The sequence below is a fragment of the Lissotriton helveticus genome, chromosome 5_1 (genome assembly GCF_964261635.1).
Source record: "Lissotriton helveticus chromosome 5_1, aLisHel1.1, whole genome shotgun sequence".
In the NCBI taxonomy this organism is placed as follows: Eukaryota; Metazoa; Chordata; class Amphibia; order Caudata; family Salamandridae; genus Lissotriton; species Lissotriton helveticus.
The window spans coordinates 868,668,464-868,689,144 of record NC_136065.1 but is presented as its reverse complement, the minus strand read 5'-3'; the positions used below and the strand labels follow the sequence as shown (position 1 = coordinate 868,689,144).

At 45.0% G+C, this 20,681-nt stretch overlaps 1 protein-coding gene and 1 long non-coding RNA gene across 3 annotated transcripts in view; one reads left to right on the top strand and one right to left on the bottom strand.

The window, feature by feature from the left end:
* Positions 1-20,681, top strand: part of GHITM (growth hormone inducible transmembrane protein) — a 296,117-nt gene that overhangs the window by 210,253 nt on the left and 65,183 nt on the right. For both annotated transcript variants that reach the window (XM_078643354.1, XM_078643353.1), the window contains exon 7: positions 3,978-4,166. In XM_078643354.1, coding sequence (XP_078499480.1) covers positions 3,978-4,166 — 189 coding nt within the window. The remainder of the gene's footprint in view (positions 1-3,977; positions 4,167-20,681) is intronic.
* Positions 1-20,681, bottom strand: part of LOC144754973 (uncharacterized) — a 99,863-nt gene that overhangs the window by 55,237 nt on the left and 23,945 nt on the right. The gene's annotated exons all lie outside the window — the stretch shown is intronic.

Sequence of the window (20,681 nt, the reverse complement as noted above, 5' to 3'; positions counted from 1 at the left end):
GTAAATGTGTAAAAACGCAATAAAGTTTGTGTTAAAAAAAAAAACGGGTGCAGCACTCTGCTGCCAGACAACTCTTGCATATAAAGCAACAAGCCCACATTTCCCCTGCCTTGAAACCAATGTAAGGTTACTGGTTGCCAGAAGATCACATTCAAGCTGCTTTGCATCACCCACAAAGTGATACATGGAACAGGGCCGCTCTTCATTCGTAATAAATTCACCAAATACATTCCGCATAGGAACCTCGACTCTAGATTGGCTCCTTGCGTCAAAATCCCACCATACAAGACAAAAACCATAGGCCACACATCCTTCTCTGTTTAAGCAACCTAACTATGCAACTCTTTACCCCCAAACATAAGATCTGTGGTGTGAGGAAATCCGGGGAACAGAGGAAAGACTTACCGGAATATCGCCATGGGGGGAGATGCATCAACGGGTCCCTTATTCAGCTTGGGACACTGCTTCAGGACTACCAATACCATGCTCCTTTCCTGTCTCTTCACAGAGAAACACCAACGGGGAAACCAACCCGAAAGTGACCCTAAAAGACACCGGAAGTATTCGTATCGGCCCAATGAAAGGAGGCTGAGTTCAAAGGGAGGTGTCGGAGACCAGTGGCGCAAAAGGAGGAAGAAGGAGAACAAGCGAGTTCGAGAGTGAAGATGCGGGTCCCGAGAGTGAAGATGCGGGTCCCGAGAGTGAAGATGCGGGTCCCGAGAGTGAAGATGCGGGTCCCGAGAGTGAAGATGCGGGTCCCGAGAGTGAAGATGCGGGTCCCGAGAGTGAAGATGCGGGGCCCGAGAGTGAAGACGCGGGGCCCGAGAGTGAAGACGCGGGACCCGAGATACCGGACGCGAAACCATCAGCAAGCCAGGAGGAATTGGTGGAGAGCTGGTGTGAGGACTGGTGGTGTCCGGAGGATGCTGGGGAGCGGCCGCAACTCTGGAAAGTTGTGGCGGAGTCGGTGAGTACTAGCGGCTCGAGGGCACCGGGAGGCGGGTTGTGGGAAGCGGGTGGGAACTCTGGTTAGAGGCGGCAGACGCGGGAGCAGAAGTCGGCCGGGACCAGGGTTCGATTCCCGACGCGGCAGGGTCTCGGACCAGGGTCAGCGGACTCGATAATTCTCACCTCGGTGCCCACTCTAACCAGGGGTCCCACTCGGCAACTCTGGGCATCAGCTTGCCTAATCTCCACAACGGCCCCCCCCAACGCTGGGAATGCTTGGCTCCACCTTGGGGATTCCCAGCAGGGACCATCCCACAGGGAAAGCGCCGAGATGCCCCCCGGTGATTCGCGCGCTTTACAAAAATACATACATAACATAACATAACATCAGGTTGGGCTGGGGGTAGAGGGGACACTCCTGCAGTTGCGCCTTAAGTATCAGTACGCCCGATAGCACGAATCATTACGCCTGATAGCATGTATGCGTGTAGGAATCTGTATTGTTTTTTTTTCTTCTTTTGTTTATATAAGGATTACCTTAGTCCAATACGTTCTTTCCCGAGCACCTTCCTAAAAAATTCCCTAGGCACTAAACTCGTTTCCCCTCCCTCACTAATCCCACCTCCGCACAATAGTAGGTCTGATAACACTAAAGGTGTGGTGAAGGTATAACCCTTGAACAAAGAACCGTTCAACAACCCTTTTCTCACGGCTCCCACCTTCTTTTCCTCCTATGAGCCTCCGGGGAGACCACCTCACCAAAGAGGAAGAGGAACCAGAACCATCATCCCGGAAAGCCCCATCAAACTCCAGCTCATCACAGGATTCATCCGAAGAAGACCCCGAGGAAAAGCCAATTATACACCCCATACCTTCCACTGTTGACAATAAAAATCTTTCTTTCAGACAACTCTAACAGCCTCCTCGCCTGTTTATCAAGCCTGCCCTCCCACATGCGGATAGCTACCTTATCTTCCGAAGACTACTGAAGAGTTGGCTCTTCCGCACATAACCACCATACTCAAACATAAATATACACCATATCCCTGTGTATATAAGCAGTTACTTAGATTATATATGTGTATATAAATATGTGTAATTATGTTTATAAATATAGAGATTCGTTAGTTCTGCTTAACAAATGTACATATTACCTTTGGTTATATTATTTAATGTTTAACTTGTATGTAGCTCACTGCATAAATGAGTAAATTGTTATAAGAATTATTTATCTACATTTACTTCACTATTGAATTATTAAAAGATCAAAGCATATAAATTAGCTTAAATTAACACAACACTTGAGTTTACTATCTGCAACTTATATTGAGGTATATTACCTTCCTTATACATGTATACCTTCTATGTACGTGTAGTAATCTTGTTTATAAATATATAGATTTTCATTAATTCTGCTTAACAAATGTACATATTACTTATGGTTATGTTCTTCCCTGTTTAACGTCTGTAAAGGTCACTGTTTAAATATGTAGGTTTTTATAATAACTCTTCATCTGCTATCGCTTCACTATTGGGAGGATATATATATATATATATATATATATATATGTGTATATATGTAACTAAAAACAAATAAATTAACTTAAAGTAAAGCAACACTTAAAAATCAACGTTTATTTAATGCAAAGTAAATCTAGGTATATTACCTTACTTATACATGCACACCTTCTACTTAATTATGTATCATTATATTTATTACTTTACTCCTAATTCTGAATGTCCAATACACTACCCTATATCTCACCTCTCTCAATATATCCTCTACCACAACTCTGACTTATCCCAAACCTCAATCTACTACTCTCTCCAATCACTGCCCTATTTGTCACCCTATACATCTCTAAATAAATCCCCTACCTCCACTCTGACTACTGAGATCCCCAAAATAACCCTTTCTAGACTCTTCCCTCCTCTACACCTCTCTTGCATCATCTCAAAACTGTTTTGTTATTAAGATCTCCCAAACAAGGCTTTCTAAACCCTGCCCTCTGACTCTTCCCCCATCCCAAACCTGCTACTGCTGCTTTGATCTCCAAAGAAACACTTTCTATACCCTTCCCTCTTCTACCCCTCCATTATCCTTTTCAGTCCAACTAACAGACTCACTTATTCACCACTCAAGTTAGTTTCAGATTTCCCTATACTAATTCACCATTAATCCTGTTTGGATTCCGGAATAGCGTGCCACTCCACGAAAAGCGCATTGTTGCCTCCGGAGGTACCAAGCACTATATAAATGCAAACCTCTACCTCTTATATCTTGCCACTATCTTTTTCACCCCACATTATAGACTCCATTGTCCACCACTCTAATACATTTTATATTTCCCTATACTAACTCTCCTCTAATCCTTTTTTGGATTTCGGAGTAGTGTGCTCCTCGCTGAAAAGCTCTGACGTCTCGTCACAGGTAGTAAGCGCTATATAATGCAACTACAATATGTTACTCTATGCCACGCTACTCTCCCTCGGCTACTCTGCCACTCTACCTCTGCCACTCTACCTCTGCCACTCTACCTCTGCCACTCTACCTCTGCCACTCTACCTCTGCCACTCTACCTCTCCCACTCTACACAGCCTCTGCCACTTACTCCACTCTATGGCACACTCTTCTCCACCCTACGTCACTCCATTCAGCCACTCTCCTCTATGCCACAAACTCTTAGCCATGCTGAACAGCAGCCACGCTGGTCTACAACATGGCCAAAACACATTGGCAAAGCCAGCAGCTCTTGCATAGGCGAGACCTATTGGATTTGCCAATGCTTTTTGCAAATGCTATCAGAGTATCTCCTCTTAGTGTGAAGCCCAGAAAGCAGATGCCAGATATGGCCTCACACAGGAGTAACAGTTTTTGTTTGTTCAGCTGAACTTCTTTGCCTGTAAAATAATTTCAAGAGATAAGCTCCCATGTTGCTGATGCTGTAAACATTTTAGTTTATCATATAATTTCAAATCTATATACTACCACAAAGAAATGTAGGCTAATATTTTGTTCTTCATTTTAGGTGTCATGGGTGCAGTGGTAGCTCCTTTAACCTTGTTGGGTGGCCCTCTGCTTATCCGTGCTGCCTGGTACACTGCTGGAATAGTGGGTGGTCTCTCGACTGTGGCTGTATGTGCACCAAGTGAGAAGTTTCTGAATATGGGAGGACCTCTTGGAGTAGGACTTGGACTGGTTGTGGCCTCTTCCATCGGTAAGTTCGCTCGCGGGTTTAGGTTTCAAGTTGTACAAAAGTTAAATCAAGAATTCAGTCTGTGTAATTTAAGGCACCGCATCACTGAAAATAGAATTTTCTATACTGACATTAACTTTGACTGTAGCTGGCTCTTACTGTTTTGGTGTGTTAGTGCCAGCTGCAGAATTCTAAATGGATTAGACAGAGGGCTAAAATAAGTGAGATTATTTGTTAAACATCAGTGTTCTTTCGAAGACCACTTACAATTTTGCTTTTTTTTTGTGGTGGGGGGATAATTTAATGACCACAAAATTACATTTCATATAATTGTTGATATAACTTCAAATATAGTTGAAGATATTTAGTAATGTTTTGAAAGGCCACATGCAAATGTTTCTAGTGGGAAGATTTTCTGAATGGCGTGAAACGCAGCTTGTCTCAGGCGCTTAGAATCTGAATGCAGTTTAGCTATTTCTCCTTCCACAATCCAAATTGTGGAAGTAAATTAAAAAGGGTGAACAACAACGGTGTGAGCATGGTCAGTGCGTGGTATCACAAAGCTGAGGAGTGGGTTTTTGTTATCCTATGTCGTAGAGGATGAAGTAGAACTGGGTTTTGGAGATACCTTGTGGTATTGAACACGTTTTATGGATTTCTAAGATCATTGGATTTGTTTTATTCAGTGTGGTGTGGTTTACAGTGTCTAATTAGATGTTCTGCATGTGGTTTGTAAGGTGCTGGTGTATTTTGTTGCATGCCTGCAGATAATAGTGAAGGAGTTTTTGTAGGATGATGGAGTTTAAAGTTTTTTAAATTTGTGTGTTTAGGACGTGCTGGGGTCTTCCTCTGCACCTGTGTTCAGGACGACTTCAGCCCGTCCTGGCACCAGAGGTAGGACATCCCTCTGGTGCTTGCACCAGAGGGATTTCCTTATATTGAATTCAGCCTTAGAAGCTGGCAAAGAGGCTGTCTTTTTTGTTGTTGCCTGAAATGACGGTCGGCTCTTGTGGCGCGCTGATGTAATTTCAGAGAAAGTGAAATGAGCAGATAGGCTTATTTCACTTTCACTGCATCTGTGCTCAGGGGCATATCTCAGCCCCCCGAGCACTGATGCAGACCTGAGAGGTCTCGTTGGAAAGGGGAGAATGACGATTCTGAAATTGACATGACTAGAGAATCAGGATTTCATTAAAGATGTGGAGGCTAACATTATTCAATCTTTTATTTGCCACTCCTGAGCTGCCCTTTAAAAAAACTTCATTCAAAAAACAATTCAGAACTGGAACTTTTGAGTCTATCTATGTCTCCTGCACAGAACAATCAGCCTCTTTTAAATGCAATTCTATGAAGAAAATGTTCTATCTTCTTCTGCTTCAGCACCCATGTTAATCTCGCTTCTCAACAACTGTTTTTCTACAACAAAAAAATACCTTATTAAGCATTACAAACACAACATATCAATTCAGAAAAATAAATGACATATAATTCTATGAATAAATAAACCTTCCTTATTACAATTTTCCTTATCCGCTCTCTAAATTTATTAAACAATTAAACTCCTTTCCATTTTTTAAAATGTTATTTTATATATACAACTGCTAATAAAACTACAGAAATGGGTGTGGTGGGAGGGATAATGTTAGCCTCGCGTCTTTAATGAAATCCTGATTCTCTAGTCATGTCAATTTGAGAATAGTCATTTCATTACAAGACCGAAGGGTACTATTATGCATGTTGAAAGCCGTTTAAAGCCACATCAGACATATGCTCTACTGGTCTAAAATAATGTTTCACAAACGTATCCGCATTAGACCAGTCAACTGCCTTCAATATATGCTCCAGGCTTCCACCATACAAACATTTGCTTGCTATTGCTCCCCTAATGGAATGAGCTTTGAAAATAATTATGTTCACCCTTATATTTTTCATCACACATTTCACCAATCTTGAAATTGTTGCTGTACTTACCGCACTATATGGTTTTACAAATTATATCAGTAATTGATGTTACCCATCTCTCCTATTCTTATACTCACACTCATACTCTCACACAACTGTTTACATTCCTCATACCTAGGGTAAAATGCAGAACCCGACATAGTCTCAGTTCTTTTATGTATTTAAAAAAACACACCATTTGGACTAAAATATCGATTATTTATCTCTAAGCAGTTAACATCAGACACCCTTCTACATGAAATCAAACATAATAAAGTCGCTAGCTTAATTGAAGTATTCTTATTTTTCAAAAACCTCTTCATAGGCCAGTCAATTAACAATTTCAAAAACAAATTTACATCCCACATCACGTCATAATTCTTTAAAAACTCTACACACCAAGATATTGCTACCCACAGATCTTCCTCCTACAAATGCATGACCTGATGAAACAGCAGACCTATAACAATTAATGGTACAATACCTCAAACCCCTATTAAAATGTTCCACAAGAAAATTCACCAACTCCACTACAGGGGCTCCCACGGGATCCAAACTCCGTTCCACGCACCAATGCACCCAAATCCTTCATACTCCTTTGTAACTCTTACTTGTTCCTGAGCCCAGGACTCCTCGAGTAACTCTGCAGCCTCCTACGAAAGTTCCTCACAAGTACTGGATCCCCTGATACCTTCCAAACAAGAAGGTCCAACGTACTGTTCTGAATTAATGGATGAACCTCTCCTAGTTCGTTCACCAGCATACCCGCATCTGCTTTCATTAAAAAAGGAACATCGCAACCAACTTCAGCACCGCCAGAAACCAAGCCTGCGACACCCAAAACAGTCATCAAATCAAACTGACATCCTTTTCTCCTCACCTTCAGTAATACCCTCTGAATGGATAGCAAAGGGAGAAAAAGGTGTAACCTTTCAAATTCAACCAATTCTACTGAAATGCGTCTATCGCTGCAGCCTCCGGATCTGGAAACCAACTGTAAAACTTAAACTGGTGAGTCAACCTTGTTGCAAACAGGTCCATTCCAAAGGAACCAAATCTATCTGTATATTTCTGAAATCCTGTGATCCCAGCATTCAATCGATGAATCCATAACTCCTTTGCCACATCTGAAAGACTCTTTAATCTGCAACCCCCCAATCTGTTTATGTAATCTACCGCTGAAATGTCTATTTTCATAAGCACTGTCTGACACTGCTACTTCTCTTCGAAACTCTTCAATGCTTACAAACCTGCTGTCAGCTCCAGACAGTTGATATGCTGACCCTTATCTTTCCTTGACCATGCATCACCTGTCTCCTGAAGCCCCAAACAAGCCCCCATCCTAAAAGGCTGGTATCCGTCTCCAAAATAACATCCGAAAGGCAACCAAAAATTGCTCTTCCATTCCAAACGTCCAAATTGTTTAATCACCACTCTAGTTCCTCTTTCACTTCCAAATTCAATTCTCTTTGGTCCCCATACCATAAACCTGCTCTCAATGCATCTGCTTCCACTCTTTGCAAGGCTCGATAATGCAGGGGCCCTGAAGCAATTGCTTGTATTGACAATGAAAATAAACCTAGAATTCTCGCCAAATCTCTCAATGTCAGACATCTTCCTCAGCACTCTCAACTCCTCCTTCTTTATCATCTTCACCTTCCCCTCCAGTAGTCTTGACACCTCTCCAACCGTATTAGTTGTGAAACCCAGAAATCAAAATTCTGTGATGGAATCAAAATTGACTTTGCATGATTTATCGTGAATCCCAAACCTTCTAACATGTCTATTACAACTTTGAGTTAATTCCTCAATTCCTCTGCGTCCTGTGACATCATGAATATATCGTCTAAATACACAATCATAAGGAATCCTCTCTCCCTGAAAGAAGCCACTACTACACGCGTCAACTTTGTAAAGCACCAAGGTGCTGAAGAGAGGCCAAAAGGTAGGCATAGAAATTGATATACTTGGCCTCCACCTGAACTGAAGATATTTGTCTGCTTTCCCTAATTGGCACTGTGAAGTAGGCATCTTTCAAATCTAACTTCACCAACCAATCTTTTGTCTGCAACATATCCCTTCGAAGATGTATTCCTTCCATTTTGAAATGTCTGTAAATTAAAGACCGGTTCAGACTTCTCAAATTTATCACCGGTCTCCATCCTTTGTCTTTCTTTTCCACCAAAAACAAAGTTCTTACAAAAACTTTCAAATGATCCTCCACCATACATATTGCTTCCTTTTTAAACATTTTTTACCTCCAAATTCACAATCTCTACTTGATCTGGACTTAGATCAAATTTGTTTGGCTCCACAGTATGAACTGGTCTTTGAATAAAATCTATTTTGAATCCTTGAACTACATTTAAAACGCAAGAATCCCTTGTAATCCTCTGCCATTTTTCTATAAAAAAAACTTGAATGTCCTCCTACTTTTCCTTGGGAAGAAACATATTCTCATTTCTTTTTTCGACAAGTTGGTATGCTTGGGTTTGGTGTATACCATTTTTTCCAGGTCTTTTTTCACTAAAGTTTCGAAATTATCCAATGTCTTGTGGGAGATTGGAGACATGAACTTACTCTTGGTCTGAAAATCTCAGGTGGCCTGGTGCCCCCATCATTGTTAATGGTCGAGAAGAACCATCCTAAACCTAATTTTCTTAGGAATTTGAACAGAGCTATCTCTGTTTCAAGTCCATTTGAAACATAAATCGGGACAAATGATGTTCCTTTGTTTAATACATTTACCACTTCAGTCGTCAAGATTCGCTTTGAAATATTCACCACTGGGTTACTCGTTTCACAGTCCGTTGCGGACGTCCGCTTTGGTTTTTATTTTTTTTGTGTTTTGTCCCCTCCTGATCCGTTTAATCTTGGTTCCACAGGTTTGTCTGGAGGAAGATTTGACGAATGGCCTTCCGCTAAAAAAGAAGGTTTGTCACCCCGTGCAGTTGATTGGTCTGCAGAAGTTCCACTGCCTTGTGAACCACTTATTGGTGTTGAAGGTCTTTGTAGTGTGAGATCCTCATCTTGTACTACACTTTCCTCGGAAGAGGTGTTTCTTGTACCTTTGCTGAAGTATCTTTTCTGTGCGTAAGCTTTGGCCCAATTGTAGACCTCGCCCAGCTTGTAATCTATGGTATCTCGTCGGAATTTTCAGATTTTACGATCATAAACTTCTCTAGCATGTTTGTCAAGCCTTGCATTTATGTCATCCAAAATTTTGCTCCAATCTTCGCTTGGCATGTTAGATGATATCTCCTCTTTGAGTTTATAAATGTCCTCCTTCAGGTCATTTAAAATTGTGGATAATTCTTCTATAATGAGCAGGATTAGATCTAGGGAACATTTGTTCAAAATAGCGTACCACTTGGTCATGAAAAGTTTGTTGAATTTGAATTTGAATAGCATGGGTTTTAATGCAATCCGCAATCCGCGTGGTATTCTTTTAACTTTGTGGTATTCAATTACGGTCGTGGCATGGAGGCGTTGATTCACTTCTCTCCTCATTGCATATTCAAGTTGTTTGAGCATTTGTGTGGTAGTGCCAGCCGAGGTACTAAAAGTGCGTATTTCCTCAATCAATGAATAAATGGATGTAGCTTCATCCGTGCTGTTAGCTTTCGTTTCTGCTTGGTTTAATGTCAGATCTGCTATGTCTTTAAACGATGCCATGGGTTAGAAAAAGTTGATCCCATTAGTGGTAAAAATCATCACACACAACTTTCCAGAAGGGAAACTTTTTGGATAAAAGTTCTCGGTACTATGAACCCGGGTGGTCTAAACGATCAGTATGAGCTATTGTGCTTCCTGTAATCAGTGTTCACATGTTTTTAACTGTTATTTAGATCAGCACACAACATGATGATGGAGCCAGTGTAATGTCTGTCATGCATCTTGTTGATCGTTGTTTGAGAATTATTTATATTTAGGACATGCTTTATTACCACTCTCGATTCTCATATCTATACTGTGAAGGTTGTTCATAAATTGTAAAGGAATCACACATATTATCTATTTTCAGTTCTGATTTTACTGTATATATTTTTTATGTTACACCTTTCTCCTACACACGATAACTTTGCACTTCTCACTAGTGAATGTGAGGAGTCCTTTGCACCGTCCGAGGTAAAGTACACAATTCAATAACGTTTTTTTGAACTCACGGCACTTTAAATGCGGCCGCGACATGAACCGATGTGTACACCGGAAGGATACCTTTTACGTTAGACGGCACGTACGGGACGAGGACAAGGGGATTCGAGGTATGCGTTAATATTTGGTTGTGCTTAGAACGTTGGATTAACCGCGTGGTAGACTCTAGTACTTAAGGAGGAATGTTCTTTCTTTCCTCCAGCACATACTTTAGCGTGGCCGTGTGCAGTTTGACGAACACGAAAGAAATCTGGGCTACACCCTAGTCAATAGACTGGTAAAATGGGGGATGACTTCAAGAGGGGGGGAAGCTGAATCGTCAGCATGTACTTGTCAGAGAATCAACCCTCACACGTGCTTGCACTTTGTTTACAGTTAGACCAATGAGAACGCCTCTTGAGATATCTCTACGGAGTGTCGTTTTCGTTTGATGCGGGTAAGACTTGTTAACATGGAGGTACTTACTTCAGGTTTAACAGTGGAATGCCTACATTAGAGTTAAAATATACTGATACACTGTATCTTTACAGAACTTTCCATCTTTAAGACCGTGAGTACGTCTTTCTTTTCCCTACACTAATTATTCACAGGACACAAGCTAATTATTGCTGTTTGTAGTAGTGCTCTTAATGCATCGGTTCTGGGTACTTCTGCGCCTCACTGAACTTTCACTCATTTTTGGATACCATTATTCACTTCACGGAATTGCTTCCTTTTCAAATCACATCAGTTCACATTGGCTTATTCTCTTCTTTTTATTCATTTGTCATTCTTCTTCAGCCTTTTACCCTTCTGGGTTTCTTTTCAATATGTGCAAATTCTATCTATTATCTGTGTGGATTACCAATGACTTTATTGTCAAAGACTGAAACTGAATAATTTGCATTATAGTGTCCAGCCACGGAACTTAAAGTGAAGAAGAATTGAAACTGCATTCATACATTAACCCCTGAAGAAGGGTTCATTGCAACCCGAAATGCATTGGATTTTCATGATGTACCTATTGGTTATACTTTGATATTAAGTTTTTTTATTGCGATTTTTCATGTGATGTATTTCTCTAACATGTTTCTAATGTTATGAGCAAGCAGTTGATATTTTGATTCCAAAATACCTGAAACTAATGTCTTTTGTATTTGACTCTTGATTTGACGTGATGAAATTGGTAGCATTTCATTTCACATGAATTTTGTTAAAAAACGAACACTATTAAGAAACCTTAGGGGCGCCAGGTTGAGTTCCCTGCAGACCTGGATGTTTCCAGGCCTCGACAGAGCAGTCCATAGATTTGGGTAGTGGCACACCCCGAGCAGGGCAGCTCCCTTATCAGATAAAACTAATTTTAGATTCAGTTTACCAAAGATTCTTTAGGTGTGCAGGCCTAACATTTACAGAGCTGCTAGTTGAGTCCTGCCTCATTATGCCTGTCGTCATTTCTAATCTTCCACGGCTACTAGTCCCTTTACTTCAAGTGTTACACTGTACTTATGTTTGCAATGCAATAGGTATTGCGTAAATGCGAGTCCTATTGCATTGCAAATTCTTTTTTTCTACCTGGAGACTGAGCTGCCTCAGGCAGCTAGTGAGTTTATTGTCGCCAGAGACTGAGCTTTCTCCATCTGGCTTGCGCTTTTGTTGTGATGGAGGCCACAAATTCTGCAGTAGCCTCGAGTCAGCACACTGTTGTCCCTGGATGGCGGTGAAAGGGAACTCCAGATGCTATAATGTGCTGTTGGCGAATTAAAAACTTTACAGTCCAGAGCGCTATATAAAGGTCTCATATGGAAAGATTTCACTCCGAGGGTGACTTTGTCAACAAAGGCCCACTGTCTGTGGACTCTGTGCTTTCCACCCCCAACTTCCAAACATATCACTGCACCAGCAGGAGCACAATTAAACAGAATAAACCAGCCCATAGTAGCAATTGCACACCATGGCATTATGGGTATGCAAATGAGCTCAGGAACGGCTTCTTTCTCCACATTGCAGTATACGACCTGTAAGCAGTGAAGCCCACATTACAAGTGCAGTGGTGAAAAAATGTCAATTTTGCAGCTAATCACGCTTTTATTCAAAGGCAGTTAAATAAGCCTTTGTCTCTTCAAACTTTATTTGAGATTTTCAGGACAGGCCCAAAGTACAATTCAGTATTAAAATTACATCCTGTTTGTTTTTCATAAGTAGACGTGCTCCACGGGTATTCATTCACTTTGATCCATTCCTGAGATGAAAGTTAACATTGAAGTGCTTAAAAGTAATTTGTCAATGGCCAATTCTGCTCTAGGGGGTGCCCTTTGTTGCCGGCCAGCAGACACCATTGAAGTTTGTCGCTACCTGTTGTATATTTCAAAAAGTTGCCAGCAAGCAGAGCCTGTGACCATATATAGGGTCTCGAGGGCTTGCACCCCACCTGCTAGGTCTTTAATCACAGAAATGTACGACCTCAGTCGCTGCAAGAAGATCTCCACACCGCCCTGTGGGGCGTTGGGCATAATTTGGTAGTGGGGGGTCATTTTCTCTAGTCTGTCTTACGATGGGGGGGCTCTCTGTGGGGGCGGCTGTCCTGTCTCTTCCGCATGGTTAGAAGTGTAGCGCCTTACAGATTACACTGCACAGCGCGTCTCTAGGCGATGCTTGGGCTGGGGCAGTTCTCTGCCGACTGCTGTTCCGATGACAGTTTGAGGCCGATGATGACTTGGAGGCAGATGTCCAGTATTTTCCACAGTTACAACAGTAGTTGTGTTAATAGATTTTCTTTTCCTGGAGCAGGTCTAAGTAAAGTTTGTGTGACTCACTGGGTGTCCTCCTCAGTCATATGGGGTGTGGCTATTTTAAGACTTCACGTATGGTGTGTTTAATGGCATCAGGGGGTCAATCCTGTGTAGTCTTGCACTTGTGTGGCGATGGAGGTGTCCTTACAGTTCGCTGGGGAGCTGTGCTGTAAGGAAAGATCTTTTCTCTCGCTTTGATTGGCTGCAGGAGTTGTTGCTGCTTTCATCAGAGGCTTCTCCTCGCCTATCCTCGTTCTCGCAAGTTCTTTACTCCTGCATTTACCCAACACATTGGGTGGTGCATCCTGTAACGGGAGGTACATCCTCTTACTTGTTTCCTCGCTAGCTGCCCCCGGTGTACCCTGTCCCTTCAAAAGGTGCCCCCAAATCCAAGTAGGTGTGAATGCGAACTCTGCCCGGAGCGCCCAGCCGCTCTTGATTGCTCTTTAATATGAGTTCTCCCCTGGAGTGAGACCGAAGCTCTTGGTTTTGGACTGACTGACTCTGCTTTTCACCCCCAACTTACAAACCTATCACTGCACCAGCAGGAGCACAGTTAAACAGAATAAACCAGCCCAAAGTAGCAATTGCACACCATGGTATTATGGGTGTGCAAATGAGCCCAGGAACTGCGTCTTTCTTAACATTGCAATATGCAACCTGTAAGCAGTGAAGCCCACATTACAAGTGCAGTGGTGAAAAAATGTCAATTTTGCAGCTAATTACGCTTTTATTCAAAGGCAGTTAAATAAGCCTTTGTCTCTTCAAACTTTATTTGAGATTTTCAGGACAGGCCCAAAGTACAATTCAGTATTAAAATTACATCCTGTTTGTTTTTCATAAGTAGACGTGCTCCACGGGTATTCATTCACTTTGATCCATCCCTGAGATGAAAGTTAACATTGAAGTGCTTAAAAGTAATTTGTCAATGGCCAATTCTGCTGTAGGGGGTGCCCTTTGTTGCCGGCCAGCAGACACCACTGAAGTTTGTCGCTACCTGTTGTATATTTCAAAAAGTTGCCAGCAAGCAAGAGCCTGTGACCATATATAGGGTCTCGAGGGCTTGCACCCCACCTGCTATGTCTTTAATCACAGAAATGTACGACCTCAGTCGCTGCAAGAAGATCTCCACACCGCCCTGGGGGGCGTTGAGCATAATTTGGTAGTGGGGGGTCATTTTCTCTAGTCTGTCTTACGATAGGGGGGGCTCTCTGGGGGGGGCGGCTGCCCTGTCTCTTCCGCATGGTTAGAAGTGTAGCGCCTTACAGATTACACTGCACAGCACGTCTCTAGGCGCTGCTTGGGCTGGGGCAGTTCTCTGCCGACTGCTGTTCCGATGACAGTTTGAGGCCGATGATGACTTGGAGGCAGATGTCCAGTATTTTCCACAGTTACAACAGTAGTTGTGTTAATAGATTTTCTTTTCCTGGAGCAGGTCTAAGTAAAGTTCGTGTGACTCACTGGGTGTTCTCCTCAGTCATATGGGGTGTGGCCATTTTAAGACTTCACGTATGGTGTGTTTAATGGCATCAGGGAGTCAATCCTGTGTAGTCTTGCACTTGTGTGGCGATGGAGGTGTCCTTACAGTTCGCTGGGGAGCTGTGCTGTAAGGAAAGATCTCTTCTCTCGCTTTGATTGGCTGCAGGAGTTGTTGCTGCTTTCATCAGAGGCTTCTCCTCGCCTATCCTCGTTCTCGCAAGTTCTTTACTCCCGCATTTACCCAACACATTGGGTGGTGCATCCTGTAACGGGAGGTACATCCTCTTACTTGTTTTCTCGGTAGCTTCCCCCGGTGTACCCTGTCCCTTCAAAAGGTGCCCCCAAATCCAAGTAGTTGTGAATGCGAACTCTGCCCGGAGCGCCCAGCCGCTCTTGATTGCTCTTTAATATGAGTTCTCCCCTGGAGTGAGACCAAAGCTCTTGGTTTTGGACTGCCTGACTCTGCTTTCCACCCCCAACTTACAAACCTATCACTGCACCAGCAGGAGCACAGTTAAACAGAATAAACCAGCCCAAAGTAGCAATTGCACACCATGGTATTATGGGTGTGCAAATGAGCCCAGGAACTGCGTCTTTCTTAACATTGCAATATGCGACCTGTAAGAAGTAAAGCCCACATTACAAGTGCAGTGGGGGAAAAAATTTACATTTTGCAGTTAATCTTGCTTTTATTCAAAGACCGTTAAATAAGTCTCCTTTTCACCTTTATTTGAGATTTTCAGGACCGGCACAAAGTACAATTCAGTCTTAAAATTACATTCGGTTTGTTTTTAGGTCTTGCCTAGCGTTGCAGCGAGCATGCGCTGCTCGCGTAGCGAGGCATATTGGGGTAGAGGGATTTTAGGAGAAGGACTTTTTCTCCCACCCATGCTTTGTATTGGGCAATGTCAAATACCCTGGCTACTGATTGCTCTTCAGGGTTTTTAGTTACCGCCCTGTGGCTTTTTTGTGCACGCCCTTGGGACACCGAGTCTACGGCGTAACTGTTTATGGCTTTTTCTCTTATCTGAGGGGGCGTGTCAAGGGAAGGTTCAGGCAGAGTTCAGCACTGTGTCTGCATTCCAGACTGTCACGCGAGTCTTCTGTTTTCCTCCCTCCCCTCGCTACTCTACCCCCACCCCACTCTCTCTGCTGTTCCTCCCACTCCCTGGAGTGCTGTATGAGGTGCAACTGTGACAGCTGTCTGTTTTATTGGCCGTGACTGTCAGATCGTCACGAGCCTCGCGTGAAAAGTCCAGCAGCCATTTCCCGAGTTTCTGTGCTGGGGAAGTTGAACCCTGAGATCAGGGCTCTAGTTAAAGAGCTGTGGCCTGTTCAATATTTCACTACTTCAGAGATGTCTCCTACGCAGGACGAGCCTTCAAGAAGCTGCTGAGCTGGCAGTAGTCGGTACCACAGGGTGGCTCCCCCGGCACGGAGCCACCACTTACCTAGCAGCGGGCCACGGGATAGGGAAGCAGCCTCTCCCCGCACTCCGCCTCCGACCTACTCTCCATTTTGAGGCAGCCACTTTTTTAATCTTTGTCACCTTGACTCTGGTACCGGAGCCGCCGCTGACCCCGCCGTGCTCTTTGGCACAGGGTTCCCCGGTGTGCCCCGTGCTCGGTGGGCAGGGGCGCTGCTCCCTTGGTGCCCACTACTCTGCCTGTTCTGCTGTCTGGTGAATCCACCGGGAGCGAAACTGAGACCAAAACTGAAGCGGCGGTCAGCAGGGGGCAGCAGCGGCCACCAGCTCTGTGCACAGGTCCACACATACAGGCTGCACAGGTTGTGGCAAACATCCTGTGCCAGGAGGGGCAGTCGAGATGGTGTGGCACAGGGCAGCGCAGAGACCAGCCGGGTAACACCGGGGCAGCTCTGGACACATAACAGGGCAAAACATACAGGCTCAAGCTGGATCACAACCTGTGCCTGGCGAGATCACCTGTGCCATAGGTGCAAGAGGGCAGCTCTGTGCACATACCAGGGCAGAAAGTACAGGCTAAGGGGGAGCACAGCATGTCATGGAGAGACCACCTGTGCCATGGGTGCAAGGGGACAGCACAAAGCCCCGCCGCAAGCCAGGGGCAGCTCTGTACACATAGCAGGACACAACACACAGGCTCAAACTGGAACACAGCCTGTGCTAGGCGAGGCCACCTGTACCATAGGGGCAAGGGGGTAGCACAGAGCCTCGCCAGAAAACACGGGGCAGTTCTGGACATATAACAAGGCAAAACATACAGGCTCAAGCTGGATCACAGCCTGTGGCAGGCACGATCAACTGTGCGATAGATGCAAGAGGGCATCACGCAGGCCGTGGCACACCGGGGTCTCCTCTGTGCACATGCTGGGGCAGAACATACAGGCGAAGAGGGTAGACAGCCTGTGCCAAGAGTGACCACCTCTGCCATAGTGCTAGGAGGCTCCATCCTGCCAGGGGCACACCGGGGCAGCTCTGTGCACATGCCAGGGCGGAACATACAGGAGAAGGGGGTACACATCTTGTGCTAGGTAAGACCACCTGTGCCATAGTGTGCTAGGGGGCTCCACCCTGTCTGGGGCACACCTGTTGCATAAAAGAACAGGTCGAAAGCAGAACACCGTTCCACCTTACCCTCAATCACGCAGCTAATGCATCAAAGTGCCCACATCAAAGTTAGTTTTAGAAGAACTTTTAAAAACAATAACGCACACCTTTTGCTTCAAGTATTTAATTCTATAATTGTGGCCTTTCCCTCACGCACGTAGAATACACTTTACTCCTATCTCTTGTAACTTCCTAGTTTTAAACTGACTGTCTCTTCCGCTTACAATACCATTCATAGTGTTTGCTTGAAATTTAAGTGAACAGGTGCATAACTGAGGCACCATGGCGCGCATTTTGCCTGAGATAGTGTTTATTTGATCCCGCAAGAAGGCCTGAAGTGCAGTGGTTTGCGATCACTAAAGGTTATTTTTCCTCAGGGTGGCACAGGTTTGGAACACACTGCTTTGCTGGTCCTTATGTTGAATTTACCTGCAGGCAATAGGGAAATGAGGTGCTTTGCCCACGGCTATCTTCACTTGTGTTAATTCAATATGAGGGGACCACATGCAGATTTAATCAAATTGTGTTTTCCTTTATTTACATAGCAGGAAGACTGAAGGCTACATATTAACCTTGTGGTTGCTGCAGTGCAAATAAACAACACACACCCTTCCTCCAAGAACTGCACACTGCCCCTGCTGCCCCCCCCCGCCCCCCCAACTCGACCGTGTTAATTGAACCATGGTGGACAGCAGCAGCGGCAAGCCACACGTCTGGGTCACAGATGTCTTTGCTGGGCCACGTTTAAAACCGTGCTACCTCTAGAGCAAGCGGCGACAGCTTTTTTATATTTTGTGCACCCCTTCTTTGTCACGGGGCGTTTTTAGGTCTCGGTAATATCCGGTCGGAAGACCGGAAGTCCGAGAATTATTGTTACTTAGTAGGCTGCTTTATCCCGCCTCTGTTTTCGTCTCTCCTCCATTGGCTGGCTTCCTAAACAGAGGCCAGCCATTGGAGGAGAGAGCCGTCCCTCCAAAGAAGCTCCGTCTTTTTCGGATTTGGGGGCGTGATTTTTTGCGTTCTTTAGACAGTGACGTTGTCTGTCACTCAGAACCACAAAACCACGCCCCCAATTCCGAAAAAATCAGAAGCTTGAGGCCGCCATTTTGTTTCACCGCAGTGACGGTGAGCATCGAGCCTCTGCCTCTGCCCCCGTTTGTAGTGATCCTGCACCCCTGTTTGAAGTCCGCTCCATCTGCAGCAAGATGTGCTTTCGGTATCTGCAGCCAAATGTAGGCGCTGGGAGCGAGTGGCAGCCATTTCAGGACGACCGCCGCTGGAAGAAGTCCAGGTGAGTGCTTGTTGCCTTCTGTCCGTGTCTCCTCTCCCGCTGTCCGTGTCTCCTCTCCCGCCCTCCCGCTGTCCGTGTCTCCTCTCCCGCTGTCCGTGTCTTCTCTAACGCCCCCCCCCGCTGTCCGTGTCTCCTCTAACGCCCCCCCTCCCGCTGTCCGTGTCTCCTCTCCCGCCCCCCCTCCCGCTGTCCGTGTCTCCTCTCCCACTGTCCGAGACACATCCACTGACCCATGCCCACCCAAAGACACTTTGCCATTCTCTCATTCCACGTTTGGCTGTAGGAAGTTTGCACTTTTTGGTGCCACGTGAGCGGAGTTAACATTCCACATGTACATAGCCCGCGTTACCCTAGCGTGGCACAAATGTCAACACCTCCTGTACTGCAGCACTGCCATAGACACACCTGATTTATAAAGATGCTTCCATCTGCGTTCACCTTATGCATGCAAGTGAGGTCAAAATCCCATTCCTAATTCACTCAGCAAACAAAATAAGCAAGGTTGCGATTTTAGCATAAAAATAGGATTTCCTCGCATGTCAATTATTCCACTGGGAGATAGTTACAGGCGCTGGAGTGTTTGTGGCGTTCCTGGGAGGGGCATCAAAAGTTGGGGAATGCCCACATGCTGGGAGCTTTGAGTCGTTTCCCAAGTTCCACCCTAAAAATGCACACACGTTTACATATTGTGCAAACACAGAAATGACCCTAGCGAAATGAAATTAATTACCTGCATTTGGGGGTCATGGGAAGATTAAGCAAACTTTTGCCAAGAGTCATTGGGGATCGAACCGTGAAACTCGTGGTGCGGAGTCAGGCACCCTGGCCGCTGCGCCACACCTCGCAGAGTTCCACCTTCTCCCAGGGGCTCTTGTGATGCGGGCGCTCTCGGTGTTAGCTGCCTCGCCCCCCCCCCCTCAGCAGTGTGATCGCTCAGCAGCCGCAGAGAAGCAAAGCAGGCTCGCCCTCAGGGCCCTGAAACTGCCGAGTCAAGGAGGTGTGACACCAGAACGAGGGTGCGAGACGTGCCCCCCACCCCCAAACCCGTGGCACGTGCACGTCGGTATCTCTGGCATCCAAGGCGCTCGGGACCCCTCCAGGATCAACCCCCGGGTCAGCTCCAGAGGCTGAGCAGCTGAGACGTCAGAAATAGACCGACCGTGAGCATCCTGCCGCAGGTCAAAGGTCACGCGAGCCTGCATTTGACTGGCATCTTGCGATACTTACCACAGCCCCTTTGGTTCTGCCCCCTGCGGCCAGTAATGCCGGGCTGGCCACTGAAACCTTAAAGTGTCAGCTCTGGTGCCCACCGCTGGTACCACAGACACCTCCGGTCCTATCTTAAATAGCACCAAGGGACACTGCCCATACTCCCTAGAACAGTTTCCTATACCCTTTCGTCGTCCTTCCTTTCACTTATCCATCCACACATCGGTTCTCACTTTCACCCTTTATTCATCCACATTTGCATGCTTCCTTCATTGTCCAGCCACTCGTCGGTATATGCATGCATCCATTTATCTTTTTAGCCATTGATCCAGTCACTAGCCCATCACCTATCCTTCCACCAATCCTCAATTCACTCTGCTACTCATTGCTCCATCCATTACTCCAATTGGTTCTTTCTAAAGTCCATCCATCCTTCCACCCTTCACCATTTCTTCCTTCTTTGTTTCGAAGTTTCCTTCCTTCTTTCACTCTTCCTTTCCCCTTCTATTCTTCTCTTTCTTTCTGCCCATCTTACTTTTTCCTCCTGTGTAGATAGCTTTTTGTGTGGATGACTCTGTGTGTATAAATGCAATAGGTGATGCATATGCGAGCGATTAAGCTATTGGCATTGTAAATGACAATGCTATTTATTTATGATAAAAAAAAGTCATAAGCAATGCCAATAGCTCTACCTTTAATAATGCCGAGACCATTGCATTGTAAATGCTTGTTATAGCTAAAGCTGAACGTTGGTGGTTTCTCAGTGAGAACTGGCGAAGAAGGCCTGGCTCTGCCACAATGCTAATGAGAACTCTCAAAAAATATGAACGCAGGGGGCTGTGTGATGCGTTGTTAATCATGGTGCAGAACGTAGACATCTGCAAAAGCTAGTCACATATAATAACGCGGGGTGGGGAGCGTTTTCCTTCTGCACATTACTGAGTGTGTATATCCCCCTGGTTTTAACCCATCTCCTCAAAGAGACGTCGTCATTCCTCGACCGTGTTAACTGAATCATGGAGGCCAGCAGCAGCGGTGAGCCACACGTCTGGGTCACAGACGCTGCGCTGTGCGGGAGCAGCTGGAGGAAGAGGGCTGTA